Source organism: Psittacula echo (genome assembly GCF_963264785.1).
Source record: "Psittacula echo genome assembly, chromosome: 2".
Classification (NCBI taxonomy): Eukaryota; Metazoa; Chordata; class Aves; order Psittaciformes; family Psittacidae; genus Psittacula; species Psittacula echo.
In genome coordinates, this window is record NC_137737.1 from 107,866,716 (window position 1) to 107,888,234 (window position 21,519).

Consider the following 21,519-nt stretch of genomic DNA (forward strand, 5'->3'; position numbering starts at 1 on the left):
ACAATAAGATATGTACTTCCTCTCCAGTTGTACAAACCTCATTAAGAAATGAAATCCTAAGCAACATTTAAAATATCACATTTGTTACATGAGGTAGCGCTTACTAAAGAAACCATGAATTACTGATTCAGGTCTTTTGCAAAAGCAGTTACAGCAGAGTTAAACACTTCCATCACATTTTAAATGTTTGCAATATAATAGCTAAAGAGGCACTTCATTGATAGCAGTGAGAAAACGGATGCAGAAAATTTAACCCTACCCAGACAACTGCATATTGTTGGTAGATCCATCATCTATCTTAAGCAAAACCATTACAGCCCTCCTAGACTTCATGCTAATGTTAAACAACAAAAAAAAGTAAAAAGATCACAGGGATGAACTGATATGGCCTACCTGTAAACCAGAAAGTAACAGCAGTGTGGACCATCACATTTCTTTCAAAGGATGATCTTGTAGTACAGGAAAACAGAAGCTGAAAGCATAGCTATCATGGTTTAAGCTCAGCCTCTCAATTCAGCCACGCAATCCTCACTCACCCCCCCCTCCTTCCCCCACTCCCAGAGGGATGGGGGGGAGAATTGAAAGAATGTAACTCCCATGGGCTGAGATAAGAACAGTCCAGTAACTAAGGTATAACACAAACCACTGCTGCTACCACCAATAATAATAATGATAAGGGAAATAACAAGGGAAGAGAATATAATCGCTCACTACCTGCCGACTGATACCTAGCCCAACCCAGCAGTGATCCAGCCCTTGCAGGTAACAGCTCCCAGTTTATATATTGGGCATGATGTGCTGTGGTATGGAATACCTCTTTGGCTAGTTTGGGTCAGGTGTCCTGTCTCTGCTTCCTCCCGGCTTCCCCTCCTCCCTGGCAGAGCATGAGACTCACAGAGTCCTTGGTCAAAGTAAACATGACTTAGCAACAACTAAAAACATTGGTGTTATCAGCACTGCTCCCAGGCCGGAAGTCAAAACCACAGCACTGCATCAGCTACTAAAAAGGAGAAAAATGACTGCTACTGCTGAACCCAGGACAACAACATAATCTTGAAAAGCTTCTAAAAGCAGGAGCTATTCCACTCCATTTCAAAATGTTGAAGAAAGGTGTTTCAGGATTAGAAAGGTGGATTCATTTGACAGAACCCAGAAAGGCCTCATTTCAACTTTAAATTGATCCAGTAAAAGTGAAACTACTGGAAAACACCTAAAAGAACTGCTCTGGGAATTTTATTATGCATTAGACTTGAATGTTAACATAGAATCACAGAATCATAGAATGGTTAGGGTTGGAAGTGACCTTAAAGATGATCTAGTTCTTCCAGGATCTCATTGGATGTTCTATTTTTGAAACATCTCTTGCCCTCCAAATTCTGTTCCAGCTGCTACCAATGCTATTGACCACAGAGCATGATTTATCAACTTGCCCCACTCAGACTACAATATGATCTTCATCTGCTTATCCAGCACAGTTTCTCCTGACTCCCATCCCCAGATAAAAAGGGACAATATTTATTAATTGGATGGTGTCTTGAACTAGACTTTAAGATTAATTGTTGATGGACAGAGTACTCAGCAAAACAGAAAATTAAGGAAAACTAAGACATTTGTCTGACAGAAACAAAACCAACACAGTTGGTTTTTTTTTTTTTGTCTGACACCAACCAACCAAAAACAAGACCATAAAATGAGTACATACTTTTTCTGTTCTTTTCCAAGCACCCTTTTCCAGATGTATCTCTTGTATTTGTTCTTTCCCCAGCCAATCCATGTCTGTGCTGAAGTGTCTTGCTTCTGATCTAATTTCTTATACTTAAAGAAAGGTTTCAGAAAAGGCTGACTTGGTCATTTAAAAGTTTCCTGCATCCTTAAACAAACAAGTGTTGTTTTGCATACAATGCAGCTAATTAAGAAAGCTTAAACTCCAAGAGGAATTCACCTTTAAGCACTAAGTCTGAGCAACATTTCAGCTCCTCTCCTCTGTCTATTGAGATGTATGGCAAAATACAGACGGGAACTGTAGGAACCTCAACTGTGGCAATACTAGGTTGCATCTAATGTCAGCTTATTTCAGCAGCAGGCATCCTGCCTGTGATAAAAGCAAGTCCTTTAGAGACTAGGACACCCCTTAAGGAGGCCAGCATGAGGCATATTAGTCTTTTCCTGACCTCTAATATTCAAAAAAACCCCAAAATTTTAAAGAGGCAGAGAAATTCCCAGCTTAGAGAAAAAGCCTATGTCCTGGGTTTAGCAGTAGCAGTCATTTTTTCTCCTTCTTAGTAGGTGTTGCAGCACTGTGTTTTTGACTTTCGGCCTGGGAACAGAGCTGATAACACTGATGTTTAGACTGACCAAGGACTTTGCGAGTCTCATGCTCTGCCAGGGAGGAGGAGAAGCTGGGAGGAAGCAGGGACAGGACACCTGACCCAAACTAGCCAAAGAGGTATTCCATACCACGGCACGTCATGCCCAGGATGTAGAACTGAGAGTCCCCGGAAGGGCTGGATCACTGCAGGGTGGGGGTGAGGTACCGGTTGGTGAGCGGTTGTATTCTCTTGCTTGTTATTTCCTTTATCATTATTATTATTGGTGGTAGCAGTAGTGATTTGTGTTATACCTTAGTTATTAAACTCTTCTTATCTCAACCCGTGGGAGCTGCATTCTTTTGATTCTCCTCCCCGTCCCTCCAGAAGCAGAGGGAAGAAAGGTGGGGGGGGGGAAGTGGACTTCGTGGTTCTGATTTACGGCCTGGGCTTAAACCACGACAGCCTACTACAACACTATGCAACCATATTGTACACACAACTTTACTGCCTTGAATTTTTTCTTTTAGTAAATTGTGTAGTAACATTTAATATCTCTTATATATACATTTAGCGCATCAGTATTTAAATATTATGCTACTTCACTACACAATTGTTTATATGAAAGTGGTTGGTTTATCCTTTCAAAACTGAAATGGTTTTGATTTAATGGGGTTTGGGGTTTTTTTGTTGTCGTTTTGTAAAGAAACTTAATATTCCACTTGCATTGACCAGAGCTAATACATATATTTGGAAAGTACAGTTGTCTGAGTGCATAGAATATTAAGGCATGTGGTGTGTTCCTTGTAAAGAGACAAACCCCCAAAAAAACCCTCTCTTTTCCCCTAAAGGAACTCCACTAAAATTAAGAAGTACATTCCCATCCAAGTCTAAAAGTAAAAATATTTCAGGCATCCTTACAAGCAATCTGAACTGCAAAGTAAAACTACACTTATGTTTCCTTAGTGTAACAAAGTTTTAAATATAATCCCCCAAATTAAGGTAAAGTACCTACACAAAATAGGCTACTCTTTCTTTGTTGTTACTGAAAAAGGATGTGAAGGCAGAAGAAGGAGTAAAAAAAGAGCAGGAGAGGAAAGAATGACACAGAAAAGTTATTTTATTGTGTTCTTTTCCTAGAAGTTTACCCTTATTTTGAATTACAAGCAATTTATACTCACAAAATAAAGTCCATTACAATTTTAGTTTCGAGCATTTGCATGTATCTAGCCTAGCATAAGTAAATGAGGCCCAGGTGAAGTCAGGATGGACAGGATAACTGTAATTGAGCTTCAGCCCCTGGTTGAGACACAATGTGTTACTAAAAATCAACATGTTCAAGTTCCAAGTATGCTGTTCTCACAACTTCCATCAGGAAGTTTTGTTTTCTTATAATAAAACATTTCTATTCCAAAAAGACACTTCAAAATTTACCTAGGGTTTTCATTTTAAACGAGATATGTCTCTTTTAAAAGACTGTTAAAATTTTTGAGGCAAAATGCTTTTTGATACCATAACAAAGAATGTACTGGACAAAGAAAAACAGTGATTATACTTTTAATTACTATGCTATAATTAACATGTCTTGTATAACAAACTTCAGAATTGTAGACAAAGAATACCAGATGATGGCAAAACCTGGTGTTATCTGCTACTATTTACACTTAAATAGCAACCCCAAAATCGCAGACAAATTGTATCAATTTCTACAAACATGCTTTCTCACAACTTAATTCTGACATAAAAAGAAGCATGCATTATGAAGCTTTGCATTAAGTATTGAAGGATGCCTTGGAAGAAAAAGCAGCCTGAAACATTATTTATCTTGAATTTAAGTAATGTGTCTGTGCATGGGAAAGCTAAGTTAAACTGAATCTCTTCATGTGTTCATTTCAAAGTAAAGGCAGCTACTTTGCTCAGAATATCCTTTGGCTCAGCACATTTACTGAAAATCATCAACATGGTTACATCCAGTTCTGGAGTTGAAATAAATGCAACCATAAATATTAATACATGTGCTTTTTTACACTTATCTTCAAATGTTCCATCAGATTTTCTTTATATTAGGAAAACCATCAAGGAACACATTTTAATAGTCAAAGCAAAGCTCAGATGGCTATTGAATAAAAAAGGATATCCCTGAATCCTTTAGGGAATTTGACAGTTTGCGCTTCCCTAGACTCCACATCATTGATATGCTAAAACGCAGTACACCAACAAAGCTTTCTTAGGAAATGAATCCTTGAAAAATAATAATGCTTACAAAAAGCATCTCAAGTTAGAGGTGGCAAAGAGAGAAATTTGGAGCACAATAACAAACACAACAGACAATGCAAAACATCAAGTCTCTGGCTACTGGATTCAGCAGACTTTAGGAAGGTGCTATGAAGACTTCCTGACCATAGAAATCTTATGCACATACTGAGCTTAAAGCAGAAGGAAGAGAGAATTAAATTTTTGCAAATATGTATATTCTCTCAAGATGTATCATAGTAGATAAACTGTACAGAATTGGGACAGTAACAGAATCTTGGAAGTAGCAGAACCTCAGAATCAAAAAGTAACAAAAATGAATAAATCTTCTGGTAATTACTGTCTGCCTTCATTACAAAGATCTGTCATTTAACAAATGTAGTACAAAAATTAGGACTTCTGTTAGGCTTCAGCCTAACAGCCATTGAAAAGCTCTTAAAATGCACTTCATCGTAAAAGCCACCTACCTATTAGCACGCAAAATAGAGGCCTCAGGGTACATAATTTCAAATACTTTCCTTGCAATATGAGTAAAATTTACCAGTGAAAGAAACTAGACAACTTAAGATTATACCAGAGGATTTTCTATATTCCCTTACTAGATGATCTAGAACTAGATGATCTTTAAGGTCCTTTCCAACCCTAACCATTCTATGATTACACATGATAAGCTCTATTTGCCAAACACAAAAGATAAATAGCAGCATTCTGAAGCATCATTGCAGTATCAATTTTTATTTCGTCTTCACAGGTAGAGAGTTAGCTTCTCCAAAAGTGTACTTTCATTTAAAGACAGTAATACAGGTAAAGAAAAGATCTCAGAGGAGCTCTTTCCTGGAAAAGAAATTCATTAATGGGAAACAAACTCACTAAACTTTCCATTTATGTCTAGACAATTTCACATGTCGTTGCTAAATATCTTTCACTAGATCACAGCAATTACAGATTTCAGACTCCAGAAATAATCCACTTTTGAGAACATTTTTTAGTGACCCATTTGCTACTGAGTCAAGAGATCACTGCTGTTCAGGGAAAACGATCTCTAGCAGCTATAAAGGGGAATAACTTGATAGAAAAGGATGCATGTAATCTGAACCTCAATGCTACAGAGAACATCAAATCAGCTTGAAGAGGAGGAACAGAAAATAAAGATGAAACTAAAGGGGAGGCTGGACAAGGTCAATTGACATGGATTTGTAACACAAGAGAAGTACTGCCATACTGCTGGTGTTGTGCAGATGTGAAGACTACACCTAATATAAATCCATTTTATACACATAGAAATCCTAAAGATTGACTTCACTTGTAAATAAACACCATACCTAAGGTGTGTACCAAGGGCTATTTCTTTTTTCCTTCTTCATTTTTTTTTATGAACTTTACTTCTTTATTGACTTGCACAGGAGGTAAACTGACCTGGTTTAATACTTTGCATTAACTTACAAGTACAATCGGATGTAGACATACTACAACAGTTAGCATGGGTAATTTAAATTCAACCGGCGCTATAATATATCCTTGCAAAATATAGCTTTTCCTTGCTGTAACTAAAATAATAATTAGCTTCTTACTAATTACATAATTACTGTTACTGCTACACTAAAAAGCAGTGGGAGGGGGTGGAGAGGAACAACGACAGGGCGGGGGAAAAGCTGCCATGAACTCAGTAAATCTGCTTATGTTTTTCAACCCATGCAAGTAAAATGTCTGAATTGACATTTTTCCAAACAACTTTCTGCCTTCACAAACATGCCTCAATGCCAAAATGAAACATCACAAGAAAAGCGCCACAGCACGGTAACATCTAAGTAATACTGCTGAAACATACCACATCTCTGTATACAGGTAAACTGTACAGTCATGAAAAGAACGTGATACTGCCGCTGCCCAACTCCAGTCTAGAATACGGTAACTTTTTGTTTCAGGTACTGAAACAAAACCACTGTTAGTGCTGCTAGGTGATGAGCTTCCAGAACGCAGAACTCAGGACTCTCATCAACCCAGCCTGGACCTTTCAAAGGCATTTCATTTAATATGTGGCTGCATAATAAGGAAACCTCATAAGGAAATACCAAGGAAAATAGTTTTATATCCCTTTCTTCAGGTACCCTGCGAGATTCTAGAAAAGCACCCTTCCCTACCTGGGATACAGAAAGCCCAGAATCCTCCTCTGAAAGCCTGTTCTCTCAGTTCCTTCTTTGGGTACTACTTGTAAGAGATCTCAACACCACCCTTTCAAGTAGCAGTATAGCAGAAGGATCCCTTTCCTAAGATGTGAGAACCACAGGGTCAGTGCTGTCTGCCACTCAAACAGTAATTAGCTTTGATTCCTGTTCACTGAAAACCGCTAAAGTACTGTAGAGGTAAAAGACTGGGCCAGGGACATGCTTCTCTTCACCTGCTGTTTTCCTTTCAGAGCCTTCTCAAGTCCCTGACAAATCTTGATTTCTCTTCTACACACCAATTTCTCATGTTGATTTCTTTTCTACAATAGCTCATGTGCAAAAGGAGAGCTAATGACCAGCTTAGGTTCTCATCTTGGAGACAGGGCCATTTTCTTGCAACTGTAAGATGTGAACTTAAAGAAGCTTCAGAAAGGAGCATCTCTAGCTCATTTGAACAGTGTTCTGATCACACAGGTCTTGTGTAAAAGAGCGAGCTACTTTAGCAAATTACCAGTTCCCCTCCCTTCTTTTTTGGTGGCTTGTAACACATGAGAAGTGAGAGAATATATTAAGGATCATCCCGTTGTCACTACATCTGATGTATTTCTTGTGCAATTGCAGGAGACAGACACCCTGGGAAGAGCAACATTTGACTACTGAGTTCAGGCTGGCACCACAATGCTCAGCAACAGCAACTAGTGAAATGTATTCCACCAGGTCATGCTCCAGCAGAAACCAGAATGACTCAAAAGTTAATTGGCAAGAGTTGTGACAGCAAGGAGAGGCGAAGACTGCAAGAATATGGGGAAATCAGGAACTCAAATTTGTCAGAAGGACATTCTTCCCCTTGAAGGTAAGGGAAAAAATGAAACAGTAACAATATAATCACATTTAAGTAACAATATAATCACATTTAAACTCACTGTAGCATCCATGTTCTAATATGAATATGTACATATTGAAAAGTGTTTTTCAAATCTGTATCATGTGAGAAGCACAGAACTGTGATCAATTGCTTGCATGCAATTATCAAATATTTGATGCTATTAGCTGCTGCAGTATTATGACTTGGATAATTACCTGCACCTGTTTCCTCATAATTAAATGGCTGTGTACATCATTACATTTTCAATGAGGTCCAGACTGGGTAGTTTTTTAGCTTTGTGCTACTGAAATGCAGTTGATTAGAAATGTTGTGACTCCTAGATGACGAATGCATTATTTCAGCTAGTGAGGGAAATAACCATATAGCTTTAACACTGAAAACAAAGAAGTACTGAGCTCTTTAATTCAGCTCATGGAATTCATGAAAGCCTTTTAATTGCTTCTTCTCTGACTCCGAGTTCTGTGAACATATACAAGGGAATTAAGACTCTGTGCCGATATGTTGCGAAATCTGATTGCCTCGAATACAAGAAGACTTCAATACAATAGCAAATATGACCCATCCATCTTGCGTATGTACTAACCTAGCTCTGCAGACACATTTGCCACCTGGCATACTGCCAACATGACTATCCTCAGCTTGGGCGTAGCAGCCCAAAAATCATAGACATCTGGAGACACTTGCAGCCGCACTGCAAGCAGAACTTCTACGTGGCTATACGCAGTCTGCTCAATGTGCTGTTTTTGGCTGAACCAATTCCTTTCATCAGAAAAATGTTGCTTATGCATATTATTCAGTACACTTCTATTGTGCATCAGATTTTAAAATATTACACAGAGTATTTCCTACAAGGCTTGATTAAAGTTAACAGAGCAATTTAAACCACATAATTCCCTGGTAAAAGGGGGAAGACAAAAGGAGATGCTAAAAATACATTGTTCTTAAATTGTGATCAAAAGATGGGTTTGGTCAGAATATGGGCCTCATTTTAGACACTAATGAGGAAGAAGCTTTCTTTATCACTATCTTGTACTTCAGAGCAATTTCAAATTCAACCTAAAGAACAAGTACTCTGTGAATGACAGGTTTGCCAAATAGCTTTCTGATGCAGCATTTAATGACCTCTGCCTCAAATCACTCAAATCAATGACTTTTTGGCTGCTCTAACTATAGTCACAGCTCGAGCCACTAACATACTATCAGTCATCAGTGCCTGCCAACAAATTAAGTGCTGTAAGAAGGGATGAAAAAAAATCTCCCATAAATCTAATTGAGACAAGAATTCCCTCTTTAATTTCAGCAAAAATCCTTAAAATAATATGCCAAGAAAATGATTCCCTGAGGAATCATAACGTTTGCGCTCCTAAAGAGGAATGATAGAGTCCATCTGCCGCTCGCTGGCATTTTAACTGTGACTATGATCTTGTCCTATAAAAGAACTGTCTTAAAAGATAAACTTCCAACTCAGGAAATAACCGACTTAAGCCCTCAAATGGAGGCAGTCACGTTACATACTTTAGAGCCTATAATGCAAGGAAAGGTTTTGATCCACTCTTTATTAGTTTCTAAAGGGCAGGATGGATGAGAAGAAATCTAATAGGATAACCATGAGACTGAAAGAAAAGCCCTGAAGACTGCAAGAAATTAAGAGGCTTTTTTTCCAGGAGATTAATTACTAAACAAGAAAAAGCTTATTTAGGAATACTCTGATTGTTTCTCTTCCTCCTGATCTTGTAATGCAGTGAGTGCAGCTCCTACAGGCACATCTTCAGACTCACTGTTTGCTCACAGTCCCCACAGGCTTTTTACTGGTCACAACTTTTCCTCGAACTGGCTAAGTATCTTCATTCTCCAACAGAAGAAAATAGGTAGGCAAACAAGCACAAAAATTCATATTGTTACTTAAGACAAGTCTGCTGAAACTGGAGCAGAAACTGCAGTGCTTTTACCCATGGCAGGGAATGTACAGTAACAGCCTTCAGCACTGAGTACCGAAGGCTACAGAATGTGCTATTTCATTTGTATTACTATGAGATCCCTAACCACCTAGATTAAAGCTTCCCGGGGTACATTTACATGTCTTGGGCATATCCCCAGGAAAGAAAATTCACATTCTGTGTGGTCTTTTCTGAACCAAGAGCCTTCACAAGAAGTAACTGATTTTTTCTTTTCCAGGCAAATATTCCAGTTTAGAAATGCCGGTTCATCAGAAGGTAATGCAAAGGTAGCTGTCCTGAGTCCCTGCCAAAATACTTTAGCCATTATTTACTGGCTGCACAACACAAAGCACTTTCCCTCCCTCTTGCTGGGATTCACCTACCTCACTTTCCCTCTCTCCAATTGGGATAATCCTACCTCATCCAAAGTAACTCCTCATGAACACCCCCAAGAACATAAAAAAAAAAAAAACAAAACCACACACACACAAAAAAATCCCAGTTATTCAGTGTCCTTTACTTTTCATTTAGCAGGGAAATCTGAAACAAGATTCTGATGCACTTAACCAGCAAGACAGTGTCTGGCACTATGGGCAGAAGATGGAAGGAAGACTGGGTTTCCAATGTGTAACAGTAAAACTTTGCGATCCTAAATATTTTTGTTGTCAAGAAATCCATTTTAAACCCAGCTCCAGTGTCTAGCTTATTATGTTAACTTTTTCAGCATATATGATGGCAGGTGTTATATACTTCAGCAGGAAATATGTAATCACAGCAAGTTAAATGAGTTAGGCTAGAGGGCCTGCTTAGCACTGTGTGGCACTACATGGTGTTACACAGAAACACCCTCAGCAGTCAATTTTATCTTCCAGGTTGCTTTGAGAATACTTCGGTTTAATGAAATGTGAATTCCCAGACCTCTCACAGACTCTCTCTTCTACATGAAAGTTCCTCAAACATAATTTATCATATAATTTTCCAGTCAAACATCTTTAACAAATCTTTATCAACTACTGATAGATTCTAGTGTGCAACATGTTCTGCACTTTTGCAAGCATCAGAGGGCTGCTGGGATGCGTAAGAAAACAGGACAACTGCTCTACTCCTGTTAAGTTACAGTTATAAATGCTAAAGAAAGCCCACTGCTTCAAATGCAAATCTGAAAGTCAGTCATCTACACTGAGCATTACTTCATAAATCACAGTGCTTATATTCAAAATATTTTTCCTACAAAAGAAGAAAAAAGTGTAAAATAAATCATATGTAGAGAACATCTACAACAAAAGATTAAATAATACATTACCATATCAACGCAACTATTATGTCTGAAACTACTAGGTTTGTAGACAAAATACATTCAAATAACTTGTCTAGCTGGTCTATTAAGCAAGCTAGGACCATTGTCCATCATCGATTCAGATTAATCTTCTACTTCCCTTTGCAAGAATACTGGAGGCTCAACATTTGTAATAAGCCCAGTATTTGTGTCAGGTGCTGAAATCTGTTAGGTCAGAAGTTACAAAAAAGACCTCAAGATTCCCATAAGTTATCACAACAAGCAATACTTCAGACATAGCTGGTGGCATTACTTTGGTAGTTGAACAAATCCATGAAGCACACTATCCACTAAAGTCTTCCGGTATGTTTTTAAAGTAGCTAACCCCTTTAGTGCTTGGACTGTAGCCATGGCAGCACAAAGCTAGCTGGGTCCATACTCGGGTGGTTTGCTCAGGCTGACCTTCACGTTGCTCCATATTAGCAGCAACTGATATTAGCTTAGGCAGTTAATTGGAAACTGGCTTGAATATGTCAACACAAGCTGAAGCTGCTTGCAAAACAAGCATGTCCTTAATGTCTGTAGCTATTACCTGGATGTGCAATAAAATGCTAAACATGCCAGTGTTCTAGGTCTAGAAAATTCTATGAAAAAAATGTAACTTGAACACAGTGGCTCAGTGAACAACAACCACACCTTGGCAGTACTTTACTTTATCTCTGAAGAGTATTCTCATGAATTAAAAATGCAGCTATTTAATCTGGGAGAAACAGCACTGAATAAGAAACATTTAATTCTCTTCTGTCTGAATCTAAACAGAAGAAAAGCATCTCTGCTAACACAGGATAAACACATAGTGCAGTGCTAAAATATACTTAATGAGAAAATACTCATCACAATGGAAAGTGACAGCACCATAACTTCACATGTTGAGCCACTGTAGTTGGCTTTAACATAGACTTGCCAACTGATTGCTTTATCTGTCTTTAAAACAGATCACAACTCTTCCACGCACAATAAAACAACAAGGTACATTTTTCACACAACTACTTCACAGCCTATAATATTAAATACTCCTTTAAATCAGTAGCTTGGTTTATGGAGTATCTCCTAGCTACACGTCTGCTAACTAGGTATCAAAAAGCCATTTTAACCAATAATTAATATAAGCATTATATGCATTTTCTGCAGACACTGCACAGATATTACTAAATATTTAAAGCAACACTAGATATTCAGGATACAAATAACAACAGTAGGCCATTCAAAAAATTACATATAGCCATGAAAATCACATATTATCACTTTGAATAGCACAAACAGAATCTTCATCCTGGCTTTGATCAGCACTACATCAAACACATTAGTCTTTATTGCTGAAAATATCCTTTCAATGCACTGAATGGCAGCCTGTGAAGATTTGATTTGTAATTGGTTTTGAACAATTCTAAAATGAATGGAAAGCTGATGCCAGTGACTCATTGCAAATGCAGTGACATCTCTTCAGTGCTATCAAACCAACCTCTGCATCAAAGAAAAATGATGCTACTGTCCTTTAGAAATCAAGTGGAACTGTGAAACATTGCAGAAAGATTTTACACAACTGAACACAGTGTTTAGTAAAAAAATACATGGACAGGAACAGAAAATATATCTAGAAAATGACAAATTCAGCAGGCACTTTACAATATTTAAATTTCTTACTGTAAGCTCTAAAATTCTAATTGCATCGCTGTCTGTGACGACTCACTGTAGCAGTAATTGACACTACGCACTCAAATATGTCAAAAATTCTATTTTAAGTCTGCATACTTACCTGTGGTCGGTTTGTTTGGTTTTTTTCATCATCTGAGTTTTCTCAACTCTCACCCTACTCATCCTTCAGACCACTTCAGATCCTACCAAACTCACTGTTTCAGAGCTCTGATGCTGCGTTCTGTTTGTATGCCAGCTGTTCTCAAACGGTAAACTGGCATCCATATGTACGCATGCATGTGCCCATATACATATTCTTACACACTTCTTCATCTTGTACCTCCCTTCTCTCACCCTTTAATCCAACGAACACCTCTGTTGCTCTCAGTAATTCTGTTCTTCCCTTCTAGGACGCACTGCCAGGTGTCAGAGAGATGGCTTCACTACTGCAGTGTTACGCACTCAACCTGCATCCCTTCCTATAAACATCTAAGAATAAGCAATAGTTTTGAGCTTTAATTTGAAGTACCAGAGTACTCTGTGGGAACGCCACACCACGAAAATGGGGACAGGCCACAATGAGCTGGATGGGACATGAGCATAAATGGGACTATGGAGTCAGGGTAAAGCAGGCATAGGCCAGAGGAAGAAAAAGAGCAACCAATCTTTTATTTTGGAGATCAAGTGAAAATCAGATCAGAAATGCAGGAAGCTCCAGAAGACTGTTTATGCTTATTTTCAGTATCACAGGACCTTAGAACACTAAACAAGAGCTGCTAGGCAAACACAAAATGGAACAAATGAATGAGGAAACAGTACTGATCAGAACAGTGAAAAAGGACTTAAGCACAGCATTTTTTTTCCTCATAGACGTAACAACAAAAGGAAGTTTTAAAAACAATGAGAAAGCATCATATGTATTTACAGGGAGCAGCTTTCAGTGGTGAAGCAACATGAAGGAAATCATAGAGGTCTCTCCCTGAGTTTACCAATTAAATGATGAAGACTGCTGTCATGGTACAGCAGAAAGCAAAACTGGTATAACACCACTTATGCTAATGTGCAATAACTAAGGAGGCAGCAGACAAAGAACTGAGATAAATAGCTCATATTTGATGCAGTACAGGAGGGGAAATTTAAGGAAAAAAAAATAATGTAAAAGCAGCTGGTTTGGAACAGGATCTTTGCAACTACATTTCAAATGCAAAGTGGTTTGTAGATACCAGTGGGACATAAATCTGCAAGAATTTGGCATAAATTGTTATGTCCTAAATTTGCTATTTTCTAAAAGGAAGGCAAAACTGAAGATGCCATCAATGTGATGTAAACAAGGAACGGTGCTACAGTCCACACTCACCAAAAATGTCATTAAAAAGACCCCGTGGCATCCAAGTGATTAATTGGATTGGGGAAGCCTTTACTGGTGGGCTGACCTTGCCTGGCTGCTAGACACCCACCCAGCCCCTCTTCCACTTTCCCTTCTTAACAGGATAGAGGGAGAAGATGAGATGAAAAATCTCGTGGGTCAAGATAAGGACAGGACACTCACCACTTCTGCCAGGAGCCTGCTCCAGTGTGGGATCTCCATAGGCTGCAGCTTCCTTCAGGGCATGTTCACCTGCTACAGTATGGGGTCCTCCCTGTGATGTGGGTGGAGTCCATGGGTTCCACCATGGACCTCCATGGGCTGCAGGGGCACAGCATTATATATGCCCCAGTATATAAACTGGGGTGAGTTACCTGGAAGGGCTAGATCTCTGCTTGGGTTGGGCTGGGTATCGGTCGGTGGGTGGTGAGCAGTTGTATTCTCTTCCCTTGTTACTTCCTTTATCATTATTATTGGTGGTAGCAGTAGTGGTTTTGTGTTATACCTTAGTTACTGGACTGTTCTTATCTCAACCCGTGGGAGTAACATTCTTTCGATTCTCCTCCCCACCCGTTTGGGAGCAGGGAAGGGAAGAAAAAGCAGGAGTGAGCGAGTGGCTGTGTGGTTCTGAGTTACCGGCTAGGCTTAAACCACGTCACTGCCTCCCAGTGGTCTGCATCACAGGCTGCAGGGGAACCTCTGCTCTGGTACCTGGAGCACATCCTTCCCTCCTTCTGCACTGACCTGGGTGTCTGCAGGGCTGTTCCTCTCACTTTTTTCTCTGTGCTCTCTCCCACAGCTGCTGCCCAGCATTTTCTAGCCTTTCTTAAACATGCTATCCCAGAGGGCCACAGCTCAGCTGTGCCCTGAGGTTGGCCTGCTGGAGACAGCTGGAACTGGATTTGTCCAACATGGGGCAGCCCCTGGTCTCCTCTCACAGAAGCCACCAGTGCAGCTCCAGTGCCAACCAGTTGCCAATAGAGTAATCTAATGTTTGGGCATGTTTTTCTGAAGACATCTTTATTGGGCTACAGCTAGAGGGTCTACAGCTGGAGGGTCTACAGCTAGCTGTAATTGTAAACGTGGATTATATATATACATTAATATCAAACTGCTCTAACTGTTCTATAGAAAAATGCAAGATGGCATTAATATGACTGTTTCTATAATTATAGTTTAGAACTCTATTATAAACACCCATTCTTGGAACAGAAAGACAAGGAGAAAGAGGCTGAGAAAAGTGAAGAGCCACTCTTTCTACAGCGTTTACTCCATCTGTCTCACAGGTCACTTGAAACAGAAGAAAAGTGCATTAATCACTCTCATTTTAGCCATACAAATACATATAGAAATACACATGCCATTGCTTTTTGGGTCTGTTTAACAGTTTTAGATTAGCACTGACTCATTAAAAGTGATGCTTATATTTATCAAGAAAATTACAGTGCTATAACCCTACTTACGTTAATAGCACTAAATTTCTTTTTCTCTACTAAAGTAACAATTCAACAAAGATTAAAGTCCACCGTAAGAAACACTTCTAGAAACTTTTTATTATCATCTTTGATACAACTTACCAGTTTTCATCTGAAGCTAGATCTCCTAAAATACTATTAGTTCTCACTAACATTTAAAATATAGTGTGTACATGAATGCATGCACACACATGCATAAATGTTATACGACATTTCTTTTGTCCTCCTGAAATAACACATCAAGCCAAAATATTTATCTATCTGAAGTACAGCTATGCTCTCAACAGTCTCACGTGGATTAAAAGAAATCAAATGCCATAACTAGTGTGCTTCCCCCTGACTGCCACCAAATTATACAAAATATTACATATTGACATCAACTCACTCACTGGAGCATACTGCCTGAAATTAGGAATGTGCATTAATGTTTTCTACTGACAAGGGACTACTGAACTGGGAATTCTTGTTTCAGTCTAGTATTACAACATTGTTGCATAAAGCATTTTGCTTTGAAGCCAAGAATTCCCTACAAACCATTAATCTGAGATGTTCTATTCATTATCATCTGAATTTACTTCTAAAATATGTAGCACAGAAACTGCTGAGAAACTACTTGCAATAATTTTTTAAGTGTATCACATAACCTTTTGGCTAAGGCTAACTGAAAACTAATTAAAATCATTAAGATGATTTGAACAAGAACAGGAAAAAACTGTCTAGATGAAATTATAAGGAAAAATTAGATACCACTTGACTGAATCGTGCCTTTAGACACAGCACTTCTCATTTGCAAAAAATGAGCATTTCTTTCCCTCTCAAAGGGGTTTTTGACCTTTTAAGGCACCAGTATCCAAACCCTCCTCAGACTAACTCGTTCATCTTCTGACCCAAGCCTCCCAAAGCATATTTTACTTGCTCTATGGGCAGAAATAAAACTCCCTAAACTCCAAATATAATTTGTTACCAAATTTAATATCTTCTTAGTTGACCATCAGAACATTATTTTAGTCTTCTGCTAAAAAGGCAGGAAGACAAATAACAAACAAGTTGTATGACATCTGATAAATGAAATTACAACTATATCATTCTTCCTTCATAAAAATACCAGTCCCTAGTCCAGACTCTTGCCCCGGGAAAACAAAACAAACCAAAAACTCTTCATGCCTATACTCACACCACAGAAAAGAACACAGATTTGAATCTCTTCTATCTACCAAGAAGGCTGAACAACATATACCAACAATAGCTTTCACAAAACACAAGTGGGGAGAGTAATGAATGAAGTTTGCAATAGAAAATGAATTTCCAGTGGTGTGATTGAGAAAAAGAATGTATGACTCGTACTGCAAGCCAAAATGTCTGATAAACTATGTGTATTAGCTCCAACTTGAGAAACAATATTAAGCACTAATGAAATAGTCCAGAAATTTTTTAGCAATGTATGCCAAGACCACTGGACAAGATCCAATTTAAAAAGGAATTTGCAAGAACCTCCTTTATCTGTAATGATGAACTCAATCAAGCACAACAATCCAAGCGACGAGACTAAGGCAAACTGAACATTCATCTTGAATTTGGGATTCCTACCTTTGCCAGGGGAAATGAAGTGCTGAAGGAAAAGGCGCTTCTCTTCAACCATCAACCTCAAATGTGATATTGTCCACAACATATAGCAACACTGACAAATCTATAGTGAGCATTTTCAAACGTGAATGATATTTAGGGCTGATTAATGCATATTGTACTTTACTGCATTTATTAGTCCATTAGTGATGAGTGCATACATTCTGGCTTTGCTTATACAGTCACTTCTGAAGATTCACACTGTTTATCTCCTAATTCCCTTATACAAAAATAAGAGAGGAACATTTACTTGAGAAAGACAACTGTTAAAGCGATTGTACACAAATGACAAAGTACATTATGGGTGCTTTAAAAGTATAATTTTAATGGATATGAAACACCAGGACATTCGTCTGCAATGCTTTTAAGTGATCTGGATATATTTATACTAAATTATGAGGCTAATACAGAAGTCGTCCCGTGATGCTAAAACGAGTGATTTTATAATTCTCTTTTATTCTCTTGGAAGGCATGCTAAGGCACATGAAAAACAAGGAGGTGGTTGGTGACGGCCAACATGGCTTCACTAAGGGGAAATCCTGCCTGACCAATTTGGTGGCCTTCTAAGATGGGGCTACGAAACTGATGGACAGGGGCAGAGCAGTTGACGTCATCTACCTGGACTTGTGCAAAGCGTTCAATACTGTCCCACATGACATCCTTGTTTCTAAATTGGAGAGACATCAATTTGATGGGTGGACCACTCGGTGGATAAAGAACTGGCTGGATGGCCGCACGCAAAGAGTTGTGGTCAATGGCTCAATGTCCAGCTGGAGACCGGTAACGAGTGGTGTCCCTCAGGGATCGGTGTTGGGACCAGTCTTGTTCAACATCTTTGTCGGTCACATGGACAGTGGGATTGAGTGCACCCTCAGCAAGTTTGCCAATGACACCAAGCTGTGTGGTTCGGTTGATACGCCAGAGGGAAGGAATGCCATCCAGAGGGACCTTGACACGCTTGTGAGGTGGGCTGGTGCCAACCTCATGAAGTTTAACCATGACAAGTGCAAGGTCCTACACCTGGGTCGGAGCAATGCCAGGCACAGCTACAGGTTGGGCAGAGAAGAGATTCAGGGCAGCCCTGCAGAGAAGGACTTAGGGGTGTTGGTTGATGAGAAAATGAACATGAGCCGGCTTCAGTGTGCGCTCGCACACCAGAAAGCCAACTGTATCCTGGGCTGCATCAAAAGCAGCGTGACCAGCAGGTTGAAGGAGGTGATCCTGCCCCTCTACTCTGCTCTTGTGAGACCTCACTTGGAGTATTGTGTGCAGTTCTGGTGTCCTCAATATAAAAAGGACATGGAACTGTTGGAACAAGTCCAGAGGAGGGCCACGAGAATGATCAGGGGACTGGAGCACCTCCCGTATGAAGACAGGCTGAAAAAGTTGGGGCTGTTGAGCCTGGAGAAGAGAAGGCTGCGTGGAGACCTCATAGCAGCCTTCCAGTATCTGAAGGGGGCCTACAAGGATGCTAGGGATGGACTATTGATCAGGGACTGTAGTGACAGGACAAGGGGTAACGGGTTAAAACTTAAACAGGGGAAGTTTAGATTGGATATAAGGAAGAAATTCTTTACTGTGAGGGTGGTGAGGCACTGGAATGGGTTGCCCAGGGAGGTTGTGAATGCTCCATCCTTGGCGTTGTTCAAGGCCAGGTTGGATGAGGCCTTGGGTGACATGGTTTAGTGTGAGGTGTCCCTGCCCATGGCAGGGGGGTTGGAACTAGATGATCTTAAGGTCCTTTCCAACCCTAACTATTCTATGATTCTATCAGTACATGTGAAGAACTCTTAACATGCCTGGGTAAAAATACGAAAAAAGAATAATTGATATAATTTTAACCTAGTGAATATTTTACAACCAATGGTCAGATTTTATATATTTGTGTGGGTGAAAGGGCAAGCAAACTACTGTATTACCAGAGTAAGTTTATAGCTCAGTGGGTTGTTGCTATGAAATTAGGTCCAACTGCATGCAGTTCATCAAGTGCAGTAAATAATAGTTTCCCAACTGTTTTTTAAGCATAGCAAGCATTGAGGGCCTTTGTTACAGGATACCTCTCTTCTCCTTTTTCATAACTCTTCTTCACTCTCCATTTCTTTTCAGAACAGATTTTGATTAATATATTTTTCAATGAAAATGCCTAAGGCCATCTATGGTTTATCTCTTTCTCCTTCGAGTCCTGTCTGCCTCTTTCTAGTACTACTTCATATTCACTTTCATGCCATTGTTCTGTTTTCTTTCTGCCTTCCCTCATGACATCAAGGTTCTATTTCTACTTTCTAACCTTTACGTTCCCCACGCCACAAAAGAAAACCTTTGATTTCCAAAATACACCTCACAAAAATCACTTGGAAGATCTGAGTATTGCAATTAAACAGAATGCTACTTTGTCCAAATCTAACAATAACTGTCAAGAAATGTTAAATAAACACATAGGCTAAGTCAAGGAGAAACAGAGCAAAATCAATGACCAACCAGATGGGATCCCTTGGCCTGACGAGGGCTTTAGCGGTGCGTTCACCTGATCCCAGTTAAGATCGTCATCATCTGACTGACTATAGCCACAGGAACTGAGAGGCTCATCAAAAGTACAGCATCCTGTAAAATAAACACAAAGATAAAAACTAAACAAGGCATGCAGATAGCAGTCTGTGTAACTTTTAGATGTCTCAATGCAAATTATTATATATTTATTAATCATCACTTTCGGAGAGGATGCAAAACCTTCTTGCCATGAAAACAAAATCTCAAGGGTAAAGGAGCAGATTCAAAACTGCAGACAACTTTTCTCCTATGACACAATCATCAGGTATCAAAAACAAACCAGCAAAATAAAAAGCAGTAGAACTCAGAACAATGTAAGATTGAACGATTAGCACTCTTCAGGGAAAACAAACTACTCCATGCCCGAGAACATTTCAGAAGAAAACTCTGAGGGTGGGAACATCAGCTTCTAGCTGATTCATCCTGGTTTCTGAGTAATGGGAGGCCTACATGCTTCCAGGCGCACTGTGCTACAAAAACATGTACCAGCCTGGGTGTTACTGGGGTCAGTGCCTCTGGTACGATACAGCACATCTACCTCAAAATGCCAATCTACACATAGCCTCAAACTCTCTGAAAGAAAGCAGTATTATATCCTCTCTTTTTCCCACTTTCTTCTAAATAATTTAGAAAAGAGTAACATGTTATAAAAGCTCACACTATCCAAAGCTGGGACAGGGAAAAATCTAAAGTCACAGATTTAGAAGAATGGAATTTAACATTATCCACAAGAAAATGGAAAAGCTTTGCTTTGTTCCTCTGGTACAGAGGAAACTTTTCCAGCTTTTTTACACTGTTCTTTCCTAACAGGAGACTAACACAGGGTTACAAAACTCTGTTTTCTTTGATGATTGAAGTTTCACTCCAGTGAAGAATGACATCTTTCCTATACAGGAAAACAAATATAACCCTAGTCACAGATATTTCTATCCATATTCAAATACATGCTGCAGCTGTTCAAACAAAACTAAACTTTAGGGCTATTTATCATCTTTGCTATCTGTCCACAGGCACAGTAGGCTTAGCCTTGCCAAGCTGTATTAAAATAGGAAACAGACAAAATCTAGCTTTAAGAAAGACTTTATAAAACTCTTTTCTAGTTTTCCTAGAAGTTTATAAATGGCAATACAGAATACCTTATAAATAAGCAGAAGACAAAATTTGGCTAGTGGTCACCCTATACTCTTTCCTAAAATATCTTTGTATAGGAAGTTTTCATTAGCTCTAAGTTTATCAGGGAAATTTTGGCACCTCTGGATGCTGCATCTTTCTGTACAATTTCAGGTGCACAAGATTCAATTAGATAATCTAATGGGAACAGAAAACCCATTAAGGAACTCGCAACTCCAAACTCTAATATTTCACCTCCATGATAACAACACATATAAATTCTCTCTCTCCTAAAGTTAAAAACACTTCACAAATTCAAGAGATTTGTATAAAGTATACCAAACAGCATCTGCAACATTTCCAGTGGGAAAGCTTAGAAAATTAGGCAGCCATTTACACATTTGTTCTAGTACTTGCATAAATGTTATTTCAAACTTCATAAAATATGCCACAAGCTAAGTTTCAGACACAAAAGCAAACCATCAACTCTCACAGACCTATTTCTCCTTTTTTATAAAAATAAAAAAGCCCAAACCACAGGTAAAGCAAAAGGTAATTTCCTTGCAAAGGTACTGCAAGTGATACTAGGAAATAAATTTAAATATCAGGCCATGCAATGTGCAATGTACTCAAGCTTGGCAAAAAATATACACCAAAATAAAACCTGGCATAAGTAACGGTTTATATTCAAACACAGGACTAATGAATATGTAGAATGGCTCCCATACCTCATTATATCATACATATCTCTAGCAATAAGACAACATAAAATAATTTAAGGTGTTTCCTTGCTCAAACCCAGAAGTTCAGTCAAATACTGCAAAATGACCAATACTGGAAAAAAGGGAAGAGTTTGTGATTCTACATGGTTAATAAAGGG

The 21,519-nt window shown here is 39.0% G+C and overlaps 1 protein-coding gene across 1 annotated transcript in view; it reads right to left on the minus strand.

The window, feature by feature from the left end:
- The window catches only part of PTPRM (protein tyrosine phosphatase receptor type M), a gene marked incomplete at its 5' end in the record, with an annotated part of 476,815 nt that overhangs the window by 344,790 nt on the left and 110,506 nt on the right, over window positions 1-21,519 (minus strand). Inside the window, one exon of the mRNA XM_080610125.1 lies at window positions 19,461-19,583. Coding sequence (XP_080466251.1) covers window positions 19,461-19,583 — 123 coding nt within the window. The remainder of the gene's footprint in view (window positions 1-19,460; window positions 19,584-21,519) is intronic.